This window comes from Panicum virgatum, chromosome 9K (genome assembly GCF_016808335.1).
Source record: "Panicum virgatum strain AP13 chromosome 9K, P.virgatum_v5, whole genome shotgun sequence".
In the NCBI taxonomy this organism is placed as follows: domain Eukaryota; kingdom Viridiplantae; phylum Streptophyta; class Magnoliopsida; order Poales; family Poaceae; genus Panicum; species Panicum virgatum.
Window position 1 is genome coordinate 51,882,249 of NC_053144.1, and position 14,353 is coordinate 51,896,601.

At 44.5% G+C, this 14,353-nt stretch overlaps 1 protein-coding gene across 6 annotated transcripts; it reads right to left on the minus strand.

Moving 5' to 3' along the window:
- Positions 1 to 8,127: 8,127 nt before the first annotated feature.
- Positions 8,128 to 14,084, minus strand: LOC120652129. Of its 6 annotated transcripts, none has more exons than XM_039929845.1 (12): positions 13,920 to 14,083; positions 13,776 to 13,845; positions 12,605 to 12,656; positions 11,605 to 11,687; positions 10,730 to 11,525; positions 10,116 to 10,218; positions 9,903 to 10,033; positions 9,428 to 9,659; positions 8,971 to 9,106; positions 8,726 to 8,820; positions 8,499 to 8,622; positions 8,128 to 8,414 (listed from the first exon to the last, which is right to left on the minus strand). In XM_039929845.1, exons 1-12 carry the CDS (start codon positions 13,994 to 13,996, stop codon positions 8,346 to 8,348), a joined length of 1,968 nt encoding a protein of 655 aa, XP_039785779.1. In that variant the 5' UTR covers positions 13,997 to 14,083; the 3' UTR covers positions 8,128 to 8,345. The 6 variants fall into 6 exon arrangements, 4 of the variants coding, with proteins under 4 accessions (XP_039785779.1, XP_039785778.1, XP_039785780.1 ...); XM_039929844.1 differs by having other exon boundaries at positions 10,709 to 11,525; XR_005666464.1 differs by having other exon boundaries at positions 8,132 to 8,414; positions 9,003 to 9,106; positions 10,709 to 11,525.
- Between the last annotated feature and the right edge of the window lie 269 nt (positions 14,085 to 14,353).

Genomic DNA, 14,353 nt, shown 5'->3' on the forward strand with positions numbered 1-14,353 from the left:
TGACAGCTGATTAATTTAAATGACATCAGGTTTGTTATGTGATTATTTTCTTTTTTCTTTATGGTTTTGCTCACTTGCTTTTTTAATTTCTTGCTGGTTCAGTATCCGAAGCTGAAGATCTGAACTAGCGAAAGATGGTTCTTATGTGATTATTTTGTAATTTGAGCCCTCCACAAGGTGGCCCTCCTTGCGTTCCTGATCACAGTGAACAGGTAAATTTTGTTTTACTGGTCTACTATTGTGCTTTACATAAATGTTTAGGGTGTAAGGAAAGGAGTTAAGAATAAATCTGTTTGACTAAGTAGTCATTTTCCCTCAATCTGAAAGGATATGATTTGATCCATATTGCTGAGGTAAAATATGTTATTTGAGAGCTACAAAGACTAGATTGAATGCAAGCATTTAAAATTGGTGCCAGTTCATTTTGTCCTCAAAGGAAAAAATGAAGTGAAGGGATGATAAGACATGTATTTGAACGCATTTAAAATTGGTGCCAGTTCATTTTGTCCTCAAAGGAAAAAAAATGAAGTGAAGGGATGATAAGACATGTATTTGAACATCTTGATAAAGCTGTGTTGTGCTATTGGTTCTGCAGTTTTTTTAGTTATTTCTGAAATAATTATGAAACCTGCTTGGTAATACAATACCGCTGCTTGTCTTCATAGACACCCTGTTTCCTTGCGCGTGGTCGAGCAAGGTGGTCTTCTGGTGCTACATGTTGGCCGCTGTTTGATTGCTGTGGTCTGGTATCAGTGGTTCATTTTGGAGTGCTCTGCTTGTGTAAATGTATACTTGTCTGCCAATCTGCTATGATATTTCTCAATTTCCTATTTGTATGCAAGTAATATCAGCTCTGAACTTCCTTAGATTTGTTCTGATAATAGATTCAAGAGGTAACATCCAATCCAAACCTTACTGCTAATAATGTAGCTTTAAATACTGAGAAATTTGTCACAACCATGGCATGGCCTTTGTTGCTATGCCTATATTGCATCCACTACATTTCATCTGTTGCAGCAACTACCATTTATTTTATTATATGCTTCAGATTCTTATAGGATCGGATGTTATTACAAATGCTCCTTATGTGGTACTCGATAATGAATATTGATGGTGGCATAGAATTAATGATATATCCATCGATAATCTTAGCATTGTTATTTATTGCTTTGCCTATTTGAGTTGCAGATGGACAGCAACGACGACTCTTCAACCAGCAACACTTCCAGTGACGTTCCGGACTTGATGAACTTGGCCAAGGCAGCAGTCATGCTGAGAAGGATTAAAGCGCTTCTGGTGAATCAGCAACCTGTGGTAAATCCTCCTTGTCCCATAACCAAGCTGACGGGGGCTCAATGGATTAAACTGAGTCTTGATGACCTAACTAAATGCAGAGATAATTTATGTATGTCTCGTGATGATTTCTTGAACTTGCATGACCGCTTACTTGCCTATGGGTTGCAATGTACAAAGGAGTGCAGGTCCATGGAAGCTCTAGGTTTATATATCTGGACCTGCGCGCACGGATCTGGTGTTAGAGAATGCAGAGATAGATTTGAACGGTCTTTAGATAAAATAAGTAGGAAGACATCTAAGGTGGAAGAAATTATGTTTAGGTGGGCATAGACTACTTGTTCCAGCTCATAGAAACTACACACAAGTGAGGAGCGAACTTGCTGCATATGCACCATGGTTTGATGGATGCATAGGTGCTATAAATGGCACTCACATACCGGTTGAGGTGAATCAAGAAGTGAAAGCTGAATTCATTCAATGTTCAAGAAGGCGCTAAGCCGTTTCTAGGCGACGACCCACAGCCTAGAGCCTAAGCAGGCTAGCCTAGGCATTTCAAGGCGTTTTGCTAGGCGATGGCTAATACATGCATCAATGTCAATACTTAAAAGAAAGGAAAAAATAGGAGATCAATGGTCATGGAATAGGGAAGAAAACGAAGAAGGCCCAATTAAGGGTCAACTGTCCCACGGTAATCTTATCCCCTCCCCTCCCCTCCCAGCCTCTCTGTTCCTGTCTCTCTCTCCCTCCTGAACTCTGCCTGTGCGGCCGCGATCGCCGCTCGCCCGCGCCGCCGCCAATGCCCGACGTCGCCTCCTTCTCCACTGGTTGTGGCCGTCCCAGCCATAAATTCTTCAGGAGGGAAAAGCAAGCATGAGTTATCATATCCTTCTTTGCAATGGACAATTATTTGTCGCTGCGTAAGTTTGGAGATGGTTCGACGTACGATCTGTTAGAGTATGTGTTGATGAATACTACAACTCATACCTCAGTACTGAGGGAGTTGGTATCTGCTGATGTTTGGCCTGCACCATGATGGTGGAAAAGGTGATGTGATGAATGTAGCAGGTCCGCCCAAATTAAACCGGCTTAAGTGCACTAACCATCATCTTAATACTTAATCAAATTACTGTGCACTTAAAATGGTGTAATCTGACAGGCTGTCGGGTAAATCCCGATTAAACTACTGTACTCCAGGATCACAATTGCACTAGTAGACCCGTACGAAGACGAGCACATATGATACAAGCATACAACAAAACCCAAATTAAATTACAACAATGAGTTAAACGGGTAAGTTAGATAGATAAAAAATGCATAGCCTTTAAACGTACAGCGGAAGTTTAAAATGGAATTTCAAAAAAAAAAACAATACGGTAGAGGCAAACGACGATATAAGGTGAACTCCACATCCTGCCCACCGATGTGATGCCGATCTGCCCGACCTTCACGGAGAAGACGGGACCCACTCGACAGTCCACCCAGGGGGAAGCGGTTGTCCAAACCAGGACGCACAGACCTCCTCGAAGTCAGCGGAGATACAACCTGCTCAAAGGGGTTACAACAACAACCCTGAGTATACTAATACTCAGCAAGTCTTACCCGACTATGGTATATACTTAGCCGACTCCTAGACATACAAAGCTGTTTGGCTCTGGAGTTGTTTTGCTGAAAAGCTACTAATAGTGGATCCTTACTTTCAGTATTTTAGCTCAAGTTTATTATACAAATACCGACTAGATTTGCCTGAACATCTAGAGCACGCATGGTTGATCACATTATCTTTTCAGAGTACCACAACCATATCTCACATTCTCAATTGTCCATTCCCAATTCCATCATTTACTACGATGTCACAGAGTGATACAGGTTCTCATATCCGCGAGTCACGGCGAATCGATTCGATTTAACCTTGCAAGGTAGACCTAACCAACACGACACATGTAAACCCCGTCGGGCCACACGCATCAACTGTTTCCATCGTTACCACGACATCTGAATCGCGCCTGCTAAAACCCAAGTGTTGGGCCCCTCACGGCGAACTCCCAGAGAACCCGAAGGTGGCATCCATCCAACACCCGCCAACTCCCACGCCCAGCGTAGCAGGTAGGGATTCAAAGTATCGTTGTAAAGTGGTACACAGCTTACCGGTTTCGACTACCTCCTACTTCCGGCATGTGGTTAGTACTGTTCAATCCTCGATCAGTAGTGCCACAACGGTACGGTCCTCAATCGACACAGGCGGAGACTCACTTTCCATACCTTCCATATCCATAACCAAATTTATCTCCGCCTGGTCTCCATTTTTCCTTTCTTTCCCAAAGATTCATTCTTTAGCAACCCTTTCATAAGTAACAAGGACCTATATCTCGCGAGTGACAGGAATCACTCGACTTCTACCGAATCCTGATTAGCATTGCAGTACTAACGACCTGTACACTAGTAGAGACTCATAGGTACCCAGGGAGACATGCATACTAGGGCTTCATTCAACTCCTAGAACACTTAATGCACAATACTTAAATAATAACATTGAATGCTGAAAGTAGGGGTTATGCTCCGGAGCTTGCCTTGCAGGTCAGCAGGGTTAGTGACTTCTTCGGGAGCTTGATCAACGACTTCTCCTGGCTGCGGTTCTCCTGCAGAAGGCTCCTGGACCGGCTCGGCAATCAGCTCGTAGGCGACTTCGGTTTCAGCGTCTATACGAATAAAATATGCCATGCATGAGACTCATGAAACGATGCAATGAAATGCAACACACACAACTAAAAGCATAGGCATGACCGATAAACAGCACTCTCAAAACTACGGTTCCAAAGAAATGGTGTAGTGCTGAGATGGGGTTTCAGTTGCTAATTCCTTTTAGCCTGAAGTGTCTCCATCAAAGAAGACGAGAGGGTAAAATTAATCAGATCAGGCTTAACTCTGGAATGGATAAGGAATGTAATAAACCCAAGCGACTATCAAACAAACATAGGCAAAACCACCTAGCAAAAGAGTGTGATCTACCCATCTCATGATTCTAACAGATAGAGCATGAATTTACGGAGCTATAGGAACTGGTTTTGCCTTTTTAGGATTTTTCTACGAATTTCTACAATTTATCAAACTTCAACTCAAATCAGCAAAAAGAAAAACTACCCCTAAATCCCCTGACCAGTGGGCCCCACCCATCATTTGAATGGAGAGAGAGGGGGGGCACTTCTCTGTTTTGCCTGGCCTGCCCCGGCCACACACGCCGGCGGTGCGCCGAGCGCCCGCGCGGCGGCCGTGGGCCGGCTGGCCAGCGAGGCAACGCGGCGGGCTCGCGCACAGGGCTAGCGCGCTCACGGCCGAGCAGGGGCGCGCGTGGGGGCGGCCCAGGGCGGAGCCAGGCGGCGGCGTTAGCGCGGCGGCGGCAGCTCGTGGCGGCGCGTGGTGGCGGCGCCGTTCCAGCCGTGGCGGGGCAAGGCGGCCGCGGAGCTGGGCGGCGCAGCGCTCAGGGAGGCCAAGCGGCCTCGGGGCGCGTGGCAGTGGCGCAAGAACCCATCACAAGGAGGCGGACCACGAGCGGGCGGCGGCGACGCGACAGCCGCGGCGGCGCGATGTGTTCCCTGCGATGCTAGCGCTTGAACCCAAGGGGAACCAGGTTGGAGAGATGGAGTAGGGTATAGGGACGCTCACCGTGCTCTCGGATTGGATAGAGGAAGATCGGAAGATGGACGTCGACGAGAGGGGGCGGAGTTCGGCGGGGATGGCGATGGCGGCCGGCGCTCTGGAGGTCGATTCGTCTGGGGAGCGGCTCAAATTGAGCTCGAGGAGGGTGGTGGATCTTCGGGGTGAGGCTAGGGAGCTCGGGCGCGAAGGGTTCGAGGCGGGACGGTGAGGAACGGCCGGCGCGGCGTCGACGGCGAGCTCTGCTCGGCTTGACTCCGCACGAGCACGAGGGAGAGGACGAAGTGGATGGACGAAACGGAGACGGCACCGCGACGCGATAAGCTCGAGCTTGAGCGGCGTCGAGGAGCGATGGCTGACGCGTGGAGGAGGCGCCGCCGGCCACAGTCACCGGTATGGGCGGCGCGTGACACCGTGGCGAGCACAGTGAATCAGTGGAGCACAGTAGCCGCGTTTGAACAGTTTTGATCCGATTTTGGCCACCCAAAACTCAAAATTTGATATGGAAACATGAAATTTGGCCAAAATAAAAGTTGTAGAGGAAAAGATGATCTACAACTTTCATTTTGGGCAAAAGTTGATTTGGAGCTCGGATCATTTAGAAAAATATAGCCGAACACGGCTAAGACAATGTTTAACGCGCGGACTCGGTTAACGCTAATGACGCGCTTAAGCCATGATTAATGATTAAACACATGATTAGCGAGCACGATTAACACAGGGGTGTTACAATGAAGAAAGTGTGGTACATCAATTGAAGATGGAATGAGTAGTATCTTTGTTGTTTCGTTTACTGGCTGTTTCATTGAATGGTTACCGAGTTGAATCGGCTAATATGTATTGTACTCCATCCGTTCCAAATTATAAGACATTCCAACAATCTTGGAGAGTCAAAGTTTTTTATGTTTGATTAAATTTATATAATAGAATAATAACATTTATTATATAAACTAAGTACCATTAGATTCTTTATTAGTTATATTTTTATAATACATCAATTTGATATCATAAATCTTTATATTTTTTCTATAATTTTAGTCAAACTTGATATTGCTTTGACTCTCCAAGATTCTTGGGATGTCTTATAATTTGGAACGGAGGTAGTATGTATTGTACTGGTATGTCTGTATTCTTTTGCTGTAAGGAATGCTGAATGGACTTTAGAAAATATGGTACTGTGATGTGGCTAACCAAAACTCGCTTGTGGTTTGGCGCCATATGTGCCTCAAGCATGCTGTGGGCGCACTTTGCATGTTTGAATTTGAAAAACGTGCGCCTAATCTGCTTTGCTTGCGTGATTGGTTGAATGCACCGTACCAGAATTGGCTGGAGCTGGTTGGCTGGCTGCAGATGGATCAGCTCCAGCCCAGCCAGAACTGTCCAGCCGAACAGACTGTTAGATATTCAGATCCAGGCCGTTCCACTTCCAATAGCAGATTAACAGTATCGAGGTGGTAGAAATGGAATGGGGGATAAAAAGCAGTTAAAACCTCCACTCGCGTTAGTGCATCGAAGTTTTCTTCAAAGGCTCGTAAAAAGGTGGGATTTTCGTAGCTTGCTCAAAACTTCTTCATGTATTTGCTTGTAACCTCTTTTCCAATCCTTTCTGAAGCTGGCAATTCAAAGCATTGTTTTCATTGAATTGCTTGAGGAAGTATAGTTTTTATGTTTTCAAGCGGGCAATTCAAGGAAAATTTATACATATGATTTTTGTTATGTTTCTAAAGACAAAACTATTGGCAGACAATATGTTTGAACAATTAGCGCATGTTTTCCCTATATGCGTGCCAGTGCCAATCTGGCCATCTCTCCACCGTCATTACTGACTTGGAGCTCTTATCCCAACTGCAGAGAGACCGGGGAAGTTCAAGGATGAATGTGGATATCATAAGGGCATCCTCAACAGTTATAGTATGTTGCTTTCTATAACGAAGTCGATGTAGAATAAAGTAAAAAAAACGTATTAGGTGCAAACCAATCTCTCCGTGCAAACTATGAAAATTTCAATCTGGGCTATCGGATCAACATCCAAGGGGATGACAGAGAGGGTGGGAGGGGAGATTTGCAAAAGTACGATTACCCAATCCAAAGATGAGTCCAAATTGAAAAATTATTCAATTCCACATACTCCTTGGATGTTGATCCGATGATCCAGATTGAAGTTTGTATAGTTTGTACAGAGAGGCCAGAGATCACCTCTCCTGCAATCTTACTGTAGCGCAGTTTTCTAATTTTTTTTTGTGGGGTCCACGTGTTAGTATTTTTTTCCCCCTCTTCCTTTGAGCTGCGTCGTCTCTTTTTCACACAGCAGCATCACGGGCCGCAAGCCGCAGCGCATCTGCTCCGGTGCTCGCCGGTCTGCTCCACCACTGCTCCTGCGGCTCGCCGGTCTGCTCCGCCTATGCTCCTGCGGCTCGCCAGCCTGCTCCAATACTCCCCGCCTCAGCCTCCGCACTCGCCTGCACCTGAGCCTGTGGCTCATCCCGCCCATCGTGTTCCTCGCGCTCCAGCTCCATCTGCGCCGCTCCGCCGCCCCCATCTCGCGCCACCGTCGGCAGCCACGGCGCGCCTTCCAGCCCCTCCGCCCCACGCCACGTCATCCCGCCCTACCGAGGCGACGGTGCGGCCGCAACCTCCGCTCGCGCCGCCGCACGTCGGTAGCCCGGCGGCCACGACCCCATACCCGCGCGTGCTGGCGGTCGTCGGCCGCGCCGCCGCTCGTCGGTTTCCAGGTGGCCACGGCCACGCCCCCAGCAGATTTTTGACCCACCGGTCAACTTCGCCTCCTCCGCATCGACTGTGGGGCCCGCTTAGCAGGCCGTTGCGGCTGCCCTAACGGAGTTGTCGTGCAGGGCCAACGGCAATACGAACACCAAGTTTTCAAAAGATGGGCAACACAGACACCACGTAGATGTTTAGTAGGCAGATCACAGAATACAAGCGTTTGGATCTCGACTCTCGAGTCCCTCAAACAAGTTTAGGATTCATTCATTTTACTCAGAAATACGTCATCTAAATGATAAAGTAAAGATAGCTTGAGCAGAAGCCTGGCTGCAAGGCAGTTAACTGTGTCTGAGTACTCACTCCGTCCTAAATTATTAGTTGTTTTGATTTTTCTAGATATAAATAGATTTTACTATGCATAATTTGGAATTTGGGACCGAGGGAGTAACTGCCTGCTGCATCGTGATTTCAGACAGCTTCATTCCTAACCGTGTAAATACTATCACATTGATGGTACAAACACGTAAGCTACATTTGGCAAGAAAATGTAAAGATGACTGGTAGGGACCAGAGATATGGATCAGGTCGTTTCTCATTCCATAAGTCATAATCAAGGTCTTTCTGAGCTCATAATTTAACAAAGATGGTTTGCATCACCAGTGCCACTGCACGCCTCAACCATCCTGCTCTTCAAAGTATGCTGTTATGGCTTTCAGCTTTCCATTGAGGAAATTCTTCTCGACCTGTGCAGAAAAAGAAAGAGAGACCATTGTGACGTGTTTTGGAAAAGTCAGTTTGGCACAAAAACAGAATGAAAAAGGACTTGCCTCGACCGCCCACGGGGGATCGACTGACAATGAAATGTCGGCCAATTGGTTCAGGTCAACGTTGCGAGGAAGAAACATCACTACCCTTGACGCTATCATAGTACCAAGTTTAAAGAGGGAGTACCTGAAGAGTTAAACGATGATATAGTCCATCAAAGAAAAAAAGTTAACATCTGTATGCGAAATGGAAAGAAACTACTCTCTTCAAACTAGAAACAAGAACTAACCCATCACAAGGCTTAAGCATGCCTTTCATATCAAAAACATCAACTTTGGCGTAGTCAGGTCCACCCCAAGGAGGCGACATGAAAGCAGTTTCTCCCTACAGGAAACAGTTTGCTTAAGTAGGATAATCAATTAGTCCAATAATGACACCAGAAGATATTCAGACTTCCTCCCCTTTATAAGATGCAGCTACAAAGGTGAATGTTGAATATATTATAAGACACAGTTTCAAGAAATAAGACATTACATTCAGCTGAGGAGCTATATTGATAAAATCACCTACGATAAAATCTATGTGGTCATTTACTCCATAAATGGATGCATTATGATGCGCACAATCAACCCTTTTTGGATCAATATCAACTGCAATAACATGCTTGCACCTGGAAAAAGGATTTCATATCATTAATGTGGAAGAATATAATTTTATTACTGCAGAAGAAACATTGATAGCATAAAAGAAAATCTACAGTAGAGTTAATAGTCTAGTACTACTCAATTGGCATGATGATCATGCTCAAAATATCCATAATAACACCTCCATTGTTAAGTAATAGTCTATTCATCTAAAAAAATGTAAGTATCAGTAAAACTAGGAAGATACCCGTGACATATAACCAAGTGGCAAAAAAGTTCCTATGCAATAGAGTATTCAAGCTAATAATATAATTCACCCAAAACTTGATAAGATAGCAGTGACGCACTTTGCAGCAAACTGGATGGCATTTCCGCCAACTCCTGTGAAACAATCAATCATTACGCCCGCACCAACACGAGATGCATGATGCTTTGCAATCGGCTCTGGCGTTACTGAAAACCACCCTTCTTCATCCATCTTTATACCACTATCAAAAAGAGAGAAAAGTGAGTACCGCTGAGTCCAGTACTTGATGATATCATTGGAGATGTTTCCTGCCATGTCTGGGCATGAATGATCTGTAGAACAATTAAAGTGGTTATTCACAAAGATGTAGAAGGAGCGCAAGAAAGGGAAAAAAAATAGTACTCAAGTCTCACTAAGCCATAGCTACCAAGCTAGACAAAAGTAGGCAATCGGTAGCAGTCAACACAAAGTTGAATCTGTGTAAAGAAACCTAGAAACTATTGTGTAAAAGTAGAACCTAAAATAGTAACATGCACAAACTATTAGAAAGCAGATGCTGAATATTATCGCCTTACACGACTGAGATCTCCTAACTCTCTTTTTCTTTTTGGTGCTAGCAACTTCCTGGCCCACCTCCAACACATCAGTCATTGAATCATTGTGCTTATTCTCAGTGTGTCCCCCTTCGTGAATGGTAGTTATCATACTGCATAAATGAACAAACATTAACAAAAAAAAAGGTATGACAATAACTTGGCAAATATTGTTTAGTATATGATGTCATCTACCTATGATTTACTGGCTCTTCATCAGGAATCTTAGACAAATAGTGTGATTCGCTGCAATGATCTTGTTCCTGTGCATCCAGATGCTTGTCATCAGCAGCCTGATCTGTGATGATGAGATATATAAAAAAATGCATGATATCACTTAAACAGCAGCAGCAGCAACAACAAAGCCTTTAGTCCCAAACAAGGTTGGGTATGCCAGAAATCACACCGAAATAAGTGTTATAACTCAGACAATGAAAAAGCCAACACATGAGTAAATAGGAGAGTAATGATAAAATCCTATAAATGATCCCAGGAAGCACATCTGAGTTCAGGTATGGATTTGTATTGCACCTACTAGCAAGAACATGATGGTAAATTGGCAACAATCAATGTTAAGACACTAACAATTAAGTTTATTGTCATTTTCAACCGAAATATATACTGCAGGTATGCAATAGGATATGTCCTTCAGCTTTCATACTGCAAAACTCAATACCGCATCTGCAATGGATTTGACGACCTTATTAAATGTTTAGTTTCCATTGTCACATGTTCTCAAGTATTTAGAATGTTTTATCACAATGTGTACAGCTATTCACAATACTAACTTATCCACAAAATGTTCTTACTGTTCTCTTGAACCGCTATGCTTGTATACTGAGATCCCAGTTCGACCAGCTCTTTAGTTGCATCAATGCTACAATATGATGCAAAATCCTCCAATCCTTCAGGGGGGTACCATGTGGATTCTTGTGTCTGGATGTTGTAAAAGTAATATCGACTGTAGAATGGATCCCAAACAATCCTCCAATCACCATATTCATAGCAAAAGTTGCTGGCAGAACTTTCAGCATGCTCATCAACAGAAGATGCTTCTGCCAAACTTAGACAAGCTTCTTGGCCAACACCACTATTATCATGAGGTACTGACAAAGTTTCTGCAGATATTTGATCTTCCTTTGTGGACAATCTTTCTTCCTGACACATGTTGATGCAGGAACGAGCAGATTCACCATCAAGAGTGTCAGCAGCTTGATTTTCATGAATAAGAATTTCTGCTTTTGCTGTGTTGCCCAAGTAATCAGGAGGCTCACAAGTCCCAAGTTCACATTGATTTTCAGCTTCATAACCAGGGGCTTTTTCAGCAGAGTAGATGACGCTACAGCCAGACTCTTGTTCTTCAGCATAAGGTCTGCCTCCCTTCACCATCTTGTCAGTATCATGGCAGGATTCGTTGTAACCAATAGCAGTCCCAGATGAATTGCACAAGTTCGTATGCTCCAAAACAGCCATCAATTGAACATCACTTTCTCTATCTTCGGTATTAGCGCATATCCTCACAGCATCATCGATTTGAATGTTTCCTACTTCGTATTGTATTTGTCTTCCTAGTTTTTTCTTTCCCTTGTTGCCTGTGTTCTTGTTCTGTAATGAATAAAGGAATTAAGCAACAGATTCACCAGCAAGGTAACTGTACTTGGTGTTGCATGATGTGAGCACTGACCACTTTACTCGTGCTGAATGAAACAGGAAGCCCTAAAGAACCCATGAGATTGGCCAATTCCAAATCTTCAACCAATGAATGACCTATAAGAAACACCATGAAGTATATAGTAAGAAATCAGTTCACATAAAGGGCACAGGAGAAATAATACTGTTTTTTTGGTTCCAAATGTTATGTGTCGGCAACACAGGATTTATAGCATGAGGCATGAACAGATGCTGCAATAATAGCTTAAAGAACTAAAGGATTAAACAACTACTCAATTCATCAACACCAGCTTCCCCTCTCTACAGTGATTCCATGGTGATGGGCCTTCCATTTTGTCCACATTATGTCACAAGGACAGGAACGTGGAACCCATACCGCATTCCTCATCCTGGGAACTCTGTCCCCAATTCAGGAATGCACTAACAATCTCGTTCCAGCCTCGTCGAAACATTTGCAAGTAGAATACCACGTTCCTTAGTTGCATCAACCCAGGTAACTTGGTGTGTGACCCCCAACCTTAACACCAGTCCCCCACCTCCAAAGACCTCACTAAACTACTAGACCACGAGGGGGCAGCCCTTTAATAATACTAAAGGTATATTGTGACTTTGGTTAAAGATTTGGTCTGGGTGGCTGCTTGTTCATAAGAGTACATCTCCTTCCATTTGTTTCCACTAGCGCTAGTGAAGTCAGCAATGAACATAGATCTGAATTCCATCCAGGTCACACATCAGGCAATTAACAAAACCTATTGATTCAATCATAAAAATAAAAAAAATCTGCCGAGGTCCCTAAAAAGAAGCCTCACTTAATCCAACAAAAAGACGCAGTGGTCTGGAAGCTAGCAGTATGGATGCATGCCAAGATTCAGATTCTCAAGACTCTTCAGGTGACATGAGCTTTTTTTTTTCTCAATGGGTCTTTTCCAGAAAAAATAAGGGACATTGTAATGTCCTCTATATCAAAATTGTGACTAAAGAAGTTAACAGAATGCAATGAAACTGGTTCTAACCTTCATCGGTGTCTTTGAGCACTTCATTGCGTGGTTTATTTGCATGGAATTCCTGAAAAGTTGAAGGTTGTCAAATTGACATCTAGATCATAAGCCTCATAGGAATCTGGAGGGCCAATAACAGAAGTAACAAACTTGACATAGTCTGCCAAGGAGCTAAATATATTGACCTGTTCACAACAAATGAATTTCTCATTGAGACTACAAATGATTTTGAAATCACTGAAGAACCTTTAAAAGTGTTCCAAGAAGACAACACTGTTGGTCCAGACATGATTTAGTTCACTTTTGACAGGTTGTCCTCTAAAAGGGAAATTGAGGTGTAAAGAAAACCATTATCTGTTTGATCAACCATATATTCTCCATATAGTTCTACCAGGAAATACACATGAACCCAGATTCAATTTTTTCAGGCTAGAATCATAATAACATATTTCAAGTGACTGCTCTTACAGTACTATTTTCTGGAAAGCAGATTGATGACATGGAAACTTGCTACATCACACTACCTTGTAGCAGCTTGTGTTACGGACAACTATTTGGAAATCTCTGTTTTCAAGGCGTCGCCTAGGCGACAAGGTGGTGGCGGCTCGCCTTGCTTAAGGTCTCGCCTTAGCCCGCCTAGGCGTCGCCTAGGCGATAAGGCGGTGGTGGATCGCCTCGCCTCGCCTTACCGCTTTAAAAACATAGTTGGAAATTAGGTTGTATCTTTCCAAATTATGGATTTAGTGGTGATTGGTGAACTAAGCAATACTGCACTCCTCTTTTCAATTCTGATATAGCAATACTGGTCCTCTATTATGGATGGAGTGCATGCAATTTGCTATGGTGAACTATTCTCGGGCTATTTCTACATAACAAACCTATCTTTCAAGATCATGTGGCGTAGAACATTGTGCACAAACTATTTTTTGGGGGTAAGAATGCAAGCCACTATTTGAGCGCAATACTAAAACCACAACAGAAAAGAAATTCCTTGTGCGAAGCTACACTCTTAGGCAAGCTTGAAATTATGTGACGGATTCTTGCTCCATAATTCAGATTCCAACAAATTTTAGTAGCTCGACGAAGTTAGTCAGATGGTACTAGGGGAAAGCAGAGGCCTCCCCGAACTGAGAAGGCTTAAAGCGTGCTACACCAAAGGGGGAGAGCAGAGCGAAGAGCGGCGTACCGCGGGAGCAGCCTCCGCCGAGCGCCAGTGCTTCTGGCCATCCCTGGCTCCGGCGGCATACGAATCGTCCCTGCAGCGAGGGAGTAGTTAAGAGGAGATGGGGGCGGCATCGCGAAAACCCTATGCTACGAGCAGGGGGCTTACCAGAGGTGTACCTCGGTGAGGCGGAAGAGCCTCCCCAGCTTCTGTATCGCCGGGGAGTCCGCCTCCGGCGCCGGCATCGCCTGCGGGGAGCGGCGGCGGCGCTCGAGGAAGTGGGGGGCAGCTGGAGGGGACGGCCGGGGGAGTCGGGATTAGTAGAAGGGTTCTAGCCGTGTCGTTTGAGTTAGGGGGTTGGAATTGGGATTGGGATTGGGAATGGGAATGGGAATCGGTCTGTGACTAGGGGTGGTAAAGGGCCCAACATTTTGAACTAGAAAATCTAAGGATCGGACCCTAAAAGGGCCGGGCTCTAAACATATATATTTTTGAACTAAAAATTTTAAGGGCTTTATTGGGCTATGAAGAGGCCATTATGGCCATGGCCCATTACCACCCCTATCTGTGACTCTGCGACTAGACTTTCACATGGATATTAC

Excerpts from the sequence above, each read along its gene's own strand:
- LOC120652129 (XM_039929844.1), bottom strand. The coding sequence starts at position 13,996 with ATGCCGGCGCCGGAGGCGGACTCCCCGGCGATACAGAAGCTGGGGAGG. Across the intron at positions 13,846-13,919 it reads CTCACCGAGGTACACCTCTG|GGACGATTCGTATGCCGCCG; the intron begins GTAAGCCCCCTG and ends CCCTCGCTGCAG. Across the intron at positions 10,219-10,708 it reads TAAGAACATTTTGTGGATAA|ATCAGGCTGCTGATGACAAG; the intron begins GTTAGTATTGTG and ends TCATCATCACAG.